Below are 12,108 nucleotides of genomic sequence, written 5' to 3' on the forward strand. Positions count from 1 at the left end.
AGCCAATTTATGATTCTCTGGGCTCTGTGTGTGTGCCTTGCTGCAGTGGCCTCACAGGGAGCCTCGTGGTGCCCACTGTCAGCAGTGTCAGAGGGCAGAGTGTGATGGGTGATAACCAGTGATAACTGCCTCATTTAGCTTGGTGACTCTTAAGTAAAGGACCTAAAAACGAGCCTGGTGTGGGGAAGTGACCTGAGATTCTCAGAAATGTGCTCACCAGCTGCCCAGCCTGAAGGAGACACCACATGCACCTTATGCCCATTCTGAGCTGGCTTAATTTCCACTGCACCTCCTTCTAGCTTAAAAAAAAACACCCAAAAGCAGCAGAAGAGAGAAACCTTCCCTTTCTTAGCCTTTCAGCTGCATAGCACAGTGAACCCTCACTGGGTAACCCCAGGGCTGTGTGTGCCATCTGTGGCCTGGTTCCCTGAGGCAGAAGTGGTTCCTGGGGCTGGCAGCAATTCTGCAGCCACTGGAGCAGGGAGGAAGAGCAGCTCAAGAGAGCAGCTGCCTGTAAAACCTGCTGCCTCTGTGTCTGGGGGTCCTGGGCCACATGGGGTTCCTTGTGAGGCAGCATAGGGCAGAGGTGTTCCTTGATGTTGCTGTGATTTGAACCCAAAGGACCAAATCTTCACCTGGCATCAGTCACTGCCTTGCTCCACTGCAGTGGAGCGCGAGCGGCTTCGTCTGGGAATTTGGGGCTGAGCTCATGAGGTCTGTTCTTGTGCTCACACTGGTGTTTGTGCAAGGGTTGTTGTGGTGGGGCTGTTCACAGGACACCTGTGATGCTCCTTGGGTTTGAAACCATGTATAACTCCCCTGCTCTCCCTAACCCTTGGAGCTGGGAGCAGCAGTAGCTCCTGGGGTGCAGGGCTGCCTTGGTCCATGGCTGGCTATAGAGGGGAGGCATTTCCAGCAGGAATTCATAGAATCTGTGTGTTCTGTGAAGGGCTGGCTATGGAATCACAGACTCATGGAAGAGGCTGAGATGGAAGGGACCCATCAGCAGGACTGAGTCCAGCTCCTGGCCCTGCACAGCCCCATCCCCAGGAGTCCCACCCTGTGCCTGAGGGCATTGTCCAAACCCTCCTTGAGCTCTGCCAGCCTTGGTGCTGTGACCACTGCCCTGGGGAGCCTGTTCAGTGCCCAAACACCCTCGGGGTGAAGAACCTTTTCCTGATATCAAACTAAACCTCCCCTGACACAACTTCAAGCCATTCCCTTGGGTTCTGTCACTGGGCACCACAGAGATCAGTGCCTGCCCCTCTGCCTCCCTCATGAGGATGCTGAAGAACCACAGTGAAGGAGGGGAAGCACTTCCAACAGTGGATACTGTGGAAGGACGTGCATGGAGGCATTTCCAGCAGGAATTCATTGGTTCTGTGGAGGCCTGGGTATGGAGGATGGGCATTTCCTCACAGAGCAGCATCTAAGAGTGGGGCATGACTGTGTTAGTCCTACAAAATTTCAGCTACAAGCCTGGGTCTTATTTCTCCTCCAGATCCTGTGCTTTGCAGTGCCTTGACCCAGATACAGATGGCCCCTTGCACTGCTGGGGATTGGACATGTGGCTTTCTGGAGCCCAGTGCTGAGAAATGATGGTTTATTTGCTTGCTCTCAGCAAGACCCAGGGCAGATTTGCTTTGTGTGGGGGTTGTGGACCACGAAGGGAGAACATTGGGAAGACTGAGAGAGCCTGCCAGCTCTTGTAATTATCTTGTAATGATTTGCTTGCAAGCTTCCTAAGCCCTGCTACTCTTTTTGGAAACAATAAATTTTCTCTGGGAAGCAGTGACACAGCTGTCTCTGTTTGGGGATGATTTGGAAAACCTCCCTTCTGCTCTGCAAAGCATAAACTACCAAAACAGGGGAAAATTACTGTTTTCTTGGGGAAGCCCTTTGGCTTCAGTGAACTGAGATTGAGCCCACAGCTGATTTTCTAAGGAGTTGTGTGCATGAATTATTTCCAAAAAGATAAAATGCAAACTAAGCAGAATTCCTGAGCCAGGCTGATTGGTTTTTTGTGGGGAGGAAAATTGGAGCCTTGTGATTGGTGATAAGGTCCCAGGAGGTCTTGTGTGGGTTATAAATGGGCATCAACTATGACTTTTAAGTAGAAGAGGGTAGAAGCTGGCCATCACACTGTCCTTTTTGGGCACAGGGAGAAAAATTATGCTCTTTAAATAAAATCTGGATTTTCTTTTTCTTCCCCTGTGATGACAAAGAGGAAAGGTATGAGGATCCAAAGCAACTTGTAGAGCTGGTGAGGACAAAGGGCTGAAGTGATGCTTGAGATGGATTTTAGTGTTTGCAAGGGGAGTAACCAGTGTGTGGTTTGTCCTTCTTGGTGGCTCTTGCAGTCAGGGACTTTCTTCAAGCCCCACAAAACCCCCTAAGACAATGAACAAATATAATGGGTGTATGTAGCTGCTGTCAGCCACTGCTGTGCTTCTGATGGCCCCTGCCCTGCTAATGGATGAACAAATAGGGGTGGAAAACTGAAATGAAAAAGAAATAAATTTTTAGAAAAGCCAAGAAAAATAAAAAAAGACAGCTCTCTGGTGTGAAAATTGACAGGATTAATCTCTACAAGTAGGTTGAAATAAACCTGCCTGATCCCATGGATTTTATTTCCTCCAAGTGTTTTTTTAATTTACAGTAACAATTGCTCTGAGAGTTTATTCATCCTGATCCCAGGCCAGGAGTGGTGCAATGTGATTTCCTCCTGTGGCTGCCACTTGCTGTGAAGCCTTTGGTGTCACTGTTTCCTGTTGACTCAAATGCTCCTTTCTTACCACGTCAAACAGAGATACCACATCAGGCAGACTTCTGGGCAAAGCACAATAGAAAAATACCCATCTGTGGAGTCCAGCATTGGGCCCTGTCAAAAAACAATCCGGCTTTCAACTCCTCCTAATTCCCACTGATAGTACCCAAGAAAGGAGGAGACACATAACTGACTCTTAGGTCAGATTTGCAAGTGTCTGAACTATCTGCTGTTTTAAGATCTACTTTTCCTGGCCCCTTCTTAAGTTATTTACTCAGTCTTACTCTTCTGGCTGAAAATTGTCTTCTTTTTTTCTTCTTTCCTCTTTTTTTTTCTGTTTGTCTCCCTCCTTCCCTCCCTCTTCTCCTTTCTTCCCCCTGCCCTTCCCTTCCTCTCTCTTCTCCCCTCTTTCCTCCCTTCCCTCCAGCTCCCTCCTTCTTTCCCCCTCTTTTCCTTTCCTTCTCCTCCTCTTTTTTTTAAAAGGATACCACTGTTTATTTTATTTCTTAATGATTCCTGGGAGAGTGGTTGGTCTTTGCAGTTTTGCAAGCTGATGGTCTTCCTTAAGAGTAAAAATGGAAGGCTTTTCCTGGCTTCTAGATGATTTTCCCCAAAGGATGGTCATTAGTGCTGATTTTCCAAATGCTTGTTGCCAGGCATGTAGCTGACCAGTGCACAAATGCTGCATTATAAACCAGTTGTAATACCAATACAATAAACCAGTTGTAATACCTATCCTGCTCTTTTCTTCAGCAGCCCTGTGGGATTTCTAAGTGTTAGGAAACTGGACAGACAATAAGCTGGACCTCCTTAAAATGAATTGAAAAAAAAAATTGAAAAGCTGCAGTAACCCAGAGTTCTTTATCTATGCTTGACCAGTGAAATGAGTCCATGGGTGGGTGTGACTGTATAACACGTGCAGTTATACTTGCTCAGGTTTGCAGTTAGTCTGAAGCAAAAGCAGTTTTTAGCAAAAAAGCTGCTAGTTCAATGGCAGCAGTGATGTGAATTTTAAAATCAGCTGTTCTGGTGCTTACCTGAACATTTAAGAAAGAAGTAGTGTCTTCTGTAAGCATCATAGTAAAGACCAGTACAGCCAGAAGTCTGAGGTGGGCCATGGAGTTTTGCCTGCTCTGGTGAAGCTGGACATACATGGTTTAAGATAGAAAGTGTTAATTTTGTTTCCCTGAAGGTCACCTTTAAGGAAAGAGTAGAAAATCCATGTGTGTTCCCCTAAGTGCATGCATGTTTATACAGGCATATGTATCACTTACATAAATACACACACACCATCCCTCACCAGGCTGCTGGTAAATTAAATTGCTTCCTGTTGGGGATCTGGCAAGAGGGATTTCTTTTTAAGTATGGGCTTGAGGAGATGCCTGGACAAGCTGGGCTAGATAAGCATGTGTCATGTGGAGAGATCAGCAAGGAAGGAGGTGGGAAAGAATAACAAGATGTAAAAGCTGGCCTGACTGGAGAGGCAGAGGTGATACCTGTGCTGCAGCCAGAGGAACAGGCAGGCACAGCACAGCCAGGCTGGGTTTAACCTTCTGCAGTGAAGATTGGAGGGCTGATGTGGGCTGAAGAGCCAAGGCTGGTGGTGGGCTTGCACAGTTCATGCTGCTCTGGCCCAGGCTGCTGCCTAGACAAGCCAGCTCAGGTGTCTTTCAGTGCCCTCTCATAAAGACAGAGTGAAACAATGAGGTGATATTGTCTATATGGACTGGAGATAGAGTTCAGCACATGGCCTTGGTGCTGCAGGAGTGTAGTGGTAGTGCTGGGAGCAATGGTGAGGCTGCACCTCAAATTCTGCATTCACTTTGGGACCCTCACTGCAAGAAGGACATTGAGGTGCTGGAGTGTGTCCAGGGAAAGACAGAGGAGCTGGGCATGGTCTGGAGCACAGGTCTGATGGGGAGGAGCTGGAGGGGCTGAGGCTGGAGAAAAGGAAGCTCAGGAGGGACCTTCTGGCTCTGCACAACTCCTGACAGGAGTGTGGAGCCAGGTGGGGCTCAGGCTCTGCTCCCAGAGAACAAGGGACAGGACAAGGGGAAATGGTCTGAAGTTGCACCAGGGGAAGGTTAGATTGGATATTAGGAAATATCCAATATTAGGAACAGTCTGCCCGGGGCAGTGGTGGAGTCACCATCATTGAAAGTATTTAAAAGAAGTGTAGATGTGTGGCACTTGGGGACATGGTTTAGTGGTGGGCTTGGCATAGTTGGGTTAGTGGTTGACAGTCTCTAAAGGTCTTTTCCAACCCAGATGATTCTATGATTTCATGATCTTTACCTTCTGAAGGAGCCCAGGAGGAGCTGTTGGGCAGAGCCCAGGTTGGCTGTGTGAAGAAGGCTGTCCTCATGTGTTACAAGCCATTTGCTTTCCTGCTCATGTCCATTGAGAAATTAGAGAATTTCTGGTTGTTTTTCTTCTGCCATGTGCATCTCAAGATGTTAATACCAGTAGTCATTTCAAGCTGGCTGGCTGCCAGAAAGTGGAGCACGACAATGCTTATCCTCTTAAACTTAGAGAGGGTTTAAAAGTAGCTTGTAGATAATTAGCATCAGACCTGGGAAGAGGCTTGTGGGAAAGAAGGGCAAATATTACCATTAAAAGCCTGGCTGATCTCAGTTGAATTCTATGCATGTTTTCCAATCTGCTTGTTCCTGATATTCAGAGAAAAACTCTAACAACAAATACTGAAAGTCCTGAAACAATTGCTGAGAGGAATTTTTGAACTGGACGGCAACAATTCCAGGGTTTATTTTTGTGCCAAATCTCTCTGTGTCCTTCCTCTCACAATCAAGTGAAATCATGTGAAACCCCTACTCACTGTGGAGCACACAGCTTAAGCAAGTTCTCGCTATCTATAGGCTTTTGCAAAAGCCAGAACAAAGTCAAAAGAGAAACCTCAGAGACCAACAGCTGTGGTTAATGAACTGAACTTCATCAAACAGGTTGCTTTTCTGCTCAGCAGAAACTTTTATTTATGGTTCGTGCTTATCAGTTCCTCTATTCCCCAGAGGTGTCTGCAGGTTAGTCAGAGCAAAGCTGGAACCTAAGGGCCCAAAAAGCTGCTGCCATGCAAGTGTATGGCAGGAAATCCCATCCTGGAAAACAGCCCACATTCTCCAGAAATAATGCTGGGATATCCTCAAGACAGTTTTGTGCTGTTGTGGTAAAGCTGCAGTCTGGTTATGCACATTGTGTTATGGAGCAGCTTCCCCCAAGATCTGAGGTGTTTACTAGGGAGCGAGTGATTCTTTTGCAGATTTCTCTTGTGCCACACAGCTCAGAGAGTACTGATGAAGGGCTGTCATTCCCTGCTGGTTGAGGCTAAGGATAATTCAGAGAAACCCAATGGGAGCTGATTACTGATGAGCACACACTTACTAACATGCCCAATCCACATGTGAACAGGAATTCATTCATTTATTTGATCACTGGGGTCAAAAGTGTTGGGAGGAGTGCAGGGCAAGGAGATACTAAAGGTCTTCCTGGCATTGATTTGATTTCTCCTAAAAAAATCAGCCTTTTCCCCCACTCACTGTCTCACACTTACTGTGGGATTCACATTCTCTGAACCTGAGAGAAGCAGTGAGAGAAGCAAAGAAAAGAATGATCAAAACAATTCTTATCTCATTCGCTGCTCCTGTGTTGTGCCAAAGTAGAATGCAATTTTATTTTTTTTTTACCCAAAGTGATGGTGTTTTGTTTCCTCGGCCTATCAGGGCCAAGCGTGTGTGTGTGTGTCAGGACTGTTGGCTGACAATCATGAGATTCTGTGCAGTTAAATTAAGTCAGGTGCTTTGTGCAAATTCAGTTTAGATGTAATGTAATATAGTGTAATATAATATAGAATAATATAGTATAATAAAGTAATTAATTAGCCTTCTGATATCAGTGGAGTCCTCCTCAACATTCTCTCCCCCTCATCAGGGTTGCCCTGCTTTTCTGATAGCTTACTTAATATTTTTCTTTGGGAGAAAACAGTTTTGCTAAGACTTCTCCAGGCCTGAGCAGGGCTGTGATTAATGCTGTTCCTGTTGGTTGTGTCTGCCTGTGTGTAGGATCGCCTGTTCTTTGTGATGGAGTTTGTCAATGGTGGGGATTTGATGTTCCACATCCAGAAGTCGCGGCGCTTTGACGAGGATCGGGCCCGGTTCTATGCTGCAGAAATTATTTCAGCCCTCATGTTTCTCCATAGCAGAGGCATCATTTACAGGTGAGCTCTGCATTCATGGCCTCCCCTGTGTCTGAACCCCACGTGTAAGATGAGAGCTGCAGTTTTCTGCTTGAATAAAGAAGTGTCACTTGCTGCCCACCAGGAACGAGTTGTCAGCTGGGGTCACAGTACCTGCACATTCCCCCTGCACGCTGGCCAAGGTGCAGCACTTTCCAGGGGGGAGTGAAATTTCTGGGCAGGCATTAAATGAAACCTTCCCAGATTTTCTGCAGGGTGAATGTAAGGATCTGCTGCTTTGGCCACAGTGTGCCATGTTATTTCAAGGCTAATATGTGCTGGTCACACCAAAGCCTGTGCTTCCCTGCAGTAGCTACTGTCTTTAAAATCTATTTCACATACCTATTATTCACTGCCACTCATCTCAGCCACTAAAAGTGTTTTCATTCCTGCCATGGTCCTACAGCAGGAGTTTTTCCTTCCTGCCCATGTCTGGCATCTTTGTGTTTGCAGCAGGATTGGAGCATTGTTGCCTCCGTGCATCAGCCTCCACTCAAGGTCTCAAGACTCTTCTCAGGAAGCTGTTTCCCATACATAGCTCTCCTTTGTTATTTGTCATTTTTCTGTACTCAGGGGAGCAGTTTGGTTATATTTTTTCCTTTCTGTGCTGCTGAAGTGCTCCCCTGTCAGGGAGCATAAAGGATAAAGGCATAGGGCAGCCAGCATGGATCAGAGCCAGGCTGCCGTGCAGAGCCCTCTCTGGGCCAGCATCACCATTTGACCAACATCCTCCCTCCTGCCCCAGAGGCAGAGCAAGACCTCTTCTGGGATGGAGCAGGACAGCTGGAGCAGAGAGTTGTCAGCACTGAGACAGTCTGGTTGTACAGAAAGGTTTCTTTCTGCCATACTTCACACAACACCTTTGGTATCCTTGTGCCCAGAGCACTGGGGAGGAGGAGCAGGCTGTTGTTTTCTTTGGAATGCTGCTACCTGGAATCCAGCAGCAAAGCACGTATTTTTGAGCATGTCCTGATGTAGCCCTGCTCAGTCCCATTTGTGGCATGCCAGCACTGCAAAGAATAATGTCAAGTCTCTCTTTTTTGCTGCTTGGTTCCAGTTGTACTGCTGGGATCCAGAGCTGGGTGCAGGATGGGACCAGTTCCAATCCCAGTCCAGCTCTGTTAATGCCATTTCTGTGGGTTGGGCCAAATGTCATCTGATTTGGGACATAGTTTAACCCAGTCAGTAGGACATCCTCCCATGACAGATAAACTCAGGTTTGAACTCACAAAAACCAGAATAGCTGAGGGCTAAAATGACCAAAGGGCTGGGGGCTGTGCAAGGGGCACTTTCCTATCTGATGGACACATGATAGGACCAGCCAAGTAAAAGCAGCTTCTCTGTCTCTTCCTAGCTTGAGCTGCAGTAAGAAACAGATGGTCAGGTGAGGACAGAGAATATTAAAATATTTTTAAGTATGAACTCATGTGACATAAATGGTGCAGTGAAATAGAGAAGGAGTGTCATTTTAATATTCTCCATGTCCTGAGAGCCTGAGGATGAGTAGTGATATATACCCTATGTATCAAGCTCCTAAAGCACAGTGATTGTCTGTACAGAATAGCAAATCTCCTTACTCTACAGCTGGATTTCAGTCTAATTCTTCCCTTGTGAATAATGCCAGCCACTGAGGAGAGACCCTGCCAGATAATTACCCAAATGACATTTTCCTTAAAATAGTGACATCCAGTAGTTATTGTCAGTCATTCAGCAGCAAAACTGGGTCTGTGCATAATGTAATGCCTTGTGCTTACAGCTTGTCCTGTCTGCCCCAGCCTGCTGCCTGTCACAGGGCAGGAGTAACTGATCCCTCTGGGTTTTGGCACTCTTCAAGTGCTGCTGTAATTCATGATAAAAACTGGAGGAATAATTGGAAAGCTCCTCGAACAACTGCACAGGCTTTGATCTTGTTGAGAAGCTGGTTAAGCTGTGGAGTCAGGTAACTTCAGCTTCATGGGGCAGGTCTGCAGGGGGGTGGGTGACTTAGTTTCTTATAATTAGTAGGGGTTCTGGAAGATGTAAGAGGAGGGACCTGCTGGCTGAGGCTGTGCTGAGCTGAGGTGGCTTCTGTCAGGTCACAAACACCAGGCTCTGGGGGGAATGTGCAGGATAGAAGGGGATATTCAGAATGGAATCACTGCACTTGTGTAGGAGAGTTTGGATCAGATTTTATGATGAGAATGTGAGTGCTTGCTTAAGGAGCAGGGGATAGAGACACCAGAAATAGCCTGACCAGAAATGGTTTTACCACAAGCCTTTCAAGGTGTCTTCTTTCTGGGTGTCCAGGGTCAGTGGAGGAAGAGGGTTGCTGGCCTAGAATACTCTGTGGCATTTGTTTTTTCTTCTGGGCTTAACTTCATAATACTCTATTTTTCTTTGCCCCCTTCAAGACTGAGCAGTTCAGGAAAGAATCTGCATTTACCAGTGCAGTGAGTGTTCCCCTGCTAAGTCAAGTTGCATTTGCCGCATGTGCTGCCAAAAGCTGGGTTTTCTCTTCTTTGAAATGCTAGAGAGGTTTGGGAGACAGCACTGAAAGTTCATCAAGAAGCAGGTGAAACTTGTCATTGTGGCCTGGCAGGATGGTGCTGGTGGCTGCTAAAATCAGGTGTTCATTGATTCCTTTTTCAGCCACCCACAAGCAATTTGAAATAGCTGTAGAGCAATACTTTTGCATTTGCTGCTGTAAGTCCCTGAGAATGGGCTTTTGAGGCAGATGAGGCATTTTGGCTATATGTGATTTTTAATTTTAAAACTGGGCTTACACCTGGATTGGTTCTCTCGTGAGATGGTTTTCATGATTCAACTGAAATTTTCAGTGAGTTTGCTTCTCATTTTGAGGAAACTCCTTTTTATTCTCTAAAAGAGAGCTTTCAGTTTCCAAAACCTTTTTTTTTTTCTCTCTTCATTTGCAGCACTACAAAGGGAGAGGTGGCTTTCTGGACTTATCAAGGAAAGGTCTCTGTCATGCCCTGAGCTGATGTTTAGCTGTCAGCTTAGCAGCACTTATTTATAGTTGCTTCCTGAAAAAAAAAAAAAAAGAATCAGCAAATACATTGGGGTTCCTTAGCCCATCATACAGGGGAGTGCATCCAGACATGAAAACAATCTTTTTGTGTGTCACATCACAGTGTATTGTGCACCCCTAACCACAGAGGAGTAGGGCAAGGACATGTTTGGGATCAGCTCATGCTGGATGCTGCCAGGAAAATGTTAAGTAATAATCATGCTTATTGTAAATAAAATCTTTGCTCACAGGGCAATATTTGTGCACTGCTGCTTTCTCTAAGATTATTTCTAAAGGAAATTACAGTGCTGGGCTCTATTGCAGATAGGTAGGTTGGTTTGTAATTTTTTTCTAATGGCTGGATTGTGCTATTTTTCTTGAGGCAGCTCTTGCTGACTTTGACTTTCCAGTTCAGCAGTTCCCAGGGTAGGGGAAGCATATTTTGGCTTCTGTGCTTGCCAGAAACAAAACAAAACAGCATATCTGAGCAGAATTAGGTTACACAGTGGCTTACTCAGTACGAGGGAGCTGGTCCACTCACAGCCTGCTAAAAAGCACAGAGATAGTGGATGACTGCAAGGGTTTATTTTAAAAGCAGGACATTTCCTCCTGAGTGGCACTACTGTAAAAATGGCTGGTCTGCCCTGCTGCCCTCAAATTCAGACCTTGGCATGGGCTGAGGTACAGCTTTGGGAGTGGGTGGATCCACATGCCAAGGTCACCTACTTGAGTACTGAGGGCAGGTCCAAGTATTTCCTTAAATTTGATTGTGGTGGGGTTGGATTTTTTTAGAGGAGGGGGCCTTGAGATTTACAGTAAAACACAGTAAGACCTTTCTAAAGGCAACATAAAGCAGTCAGCCCAGCCTGGTGGCACAGCCTGAATTTCTGTGACCAACCTTTCTCTCTCTGCAAATGTCTCACTAGCAGGATGCTAGAGGGCTGAGAGGGTCTCTTTTCAGAACACACCCCCACTGCCTGCAGAGGTGATGCAGCATGCAGGACACAATGCCAGCTGTGCTTTAGTGGTGATTTTGCCAGCCTGAGGTGTAGATTTGGACACCCCCATGCCCCAGCTCAGTGCTTGGCACAGCACAGGGGCAGATCCATCCTTAAGGCTACAGGTGGTGTAGCATGGAGGTCATGCAGTGGCCAGGAGCCAGAGGAGATAAAAGGCTGGTGGGAAGGACTGGTTATTGGCTGGCTGAAGAACCTTGTTTTTATCCTGAGGGCTCCTGCTGGTCAGCTCATTTCACTGCCTTTGTGTCTGTATTGGTGTTCCTAATGCAGCTGACCCCTCTGGAGAGGCTGGGGGTCTGCTGGTGCCCTGTCACACCTCTGGGTGTGGGAGGGGGTGCAAAGAATCCCTATGCTCTGCTGTCCTGTGACTCAAAGATCTTTAATAGGATGCCTGGTCCTTTTGGAAGGCAAAAGATAATTATGTAATTATCCAGATGAGAGCATGGCCTGGCCTTGGGGCTGAACTCCAGCTCTTGGGGAAAATAAGATAAGCATATTAACAGGCAGTGTTTGCTCCTCTGTGTGTTTGTTACCTGAGAGCATCTCCTTACTGTGGGGGGGACTTCTTATGACAGGGAAAAACTTTCTCCTGTGGGATCTGGAAAGATTGCTGGATACTGGCCAGGCCTCTGAATTCATCACCTTTCCTTGGTGGAGGAGACCCATCAGGTCTGCAGCTCTGTGTCTCATGACTGTTGGCTTTTATAGGGAATGGGCTTTTTGCAACAGGGTAATTCCCTGCCAATTCAAACAATGAGCCTGTGACACTTGAAGGAAGCTTTACATAAGCCTTTTATGGAGACCAGTTTTGCTGGAAAGACTGCTGTTAACTGAAACAACACTAAGGTTTCTTTCAGCAAAATCAATTAAAAATTACATGCTGAAAACAGAAGCTGAATGCCTTTCCTAATTATATACAGCCACTGTTAACAGAGCAACTTTTATTAGTGTGCTGTTTGCTTTTTCCATGGGTCAAGACAGTGTACACATGGGATTCCTCATGTTCACTCTTTGCTTTGTTTTTTGGTTGTTGGTGTTTTGTTTGGTGGGTGTTTTTCAGCTGGTGATTTTG

The 12,108-nt window shown here is 46.3% G+C and overlaps 1 protein-coding gene across 1 annotated transcript in view; it reads left to right on the forward strand.

The window, feature by feature from the left end:
* PRKCH (protein kinase C eta) overlaps positions 1–12,108 on the forward strand; it is a 113,667-nt gene that overhangs the window by 62,202 nt on the left and 39,357 nt on the right. Inside the window, exon 10 of the mRNA XM_071426232.1 lies at positions 6,841–6,995. Coding sequence (XP_071282333.1) covers positions 6,841–6,995 — 155 coding nt within the window. The remainder of the gene's footprint in view (positions 1–6,840; positions 6,996–12,108) is intronic.

The sequence above is a fragment of the Agelaius tricolor genome, unplaced genomic scaffold (genome assembly GCF_023055355.1).
Source record: "Agelaius tricolor isolate 1412-34295 unplaced genomic scaffold, bAgeTri1.0.p SCAF_5, whole genome shotgun sequence".
Classification (NCBI taxonomy): domain Eukaryota; kingdom Metazoa; phylum Chordata; class Aves; order Passeriformes; family Icteridae; genus Agelaius; species Agelaius tricolor.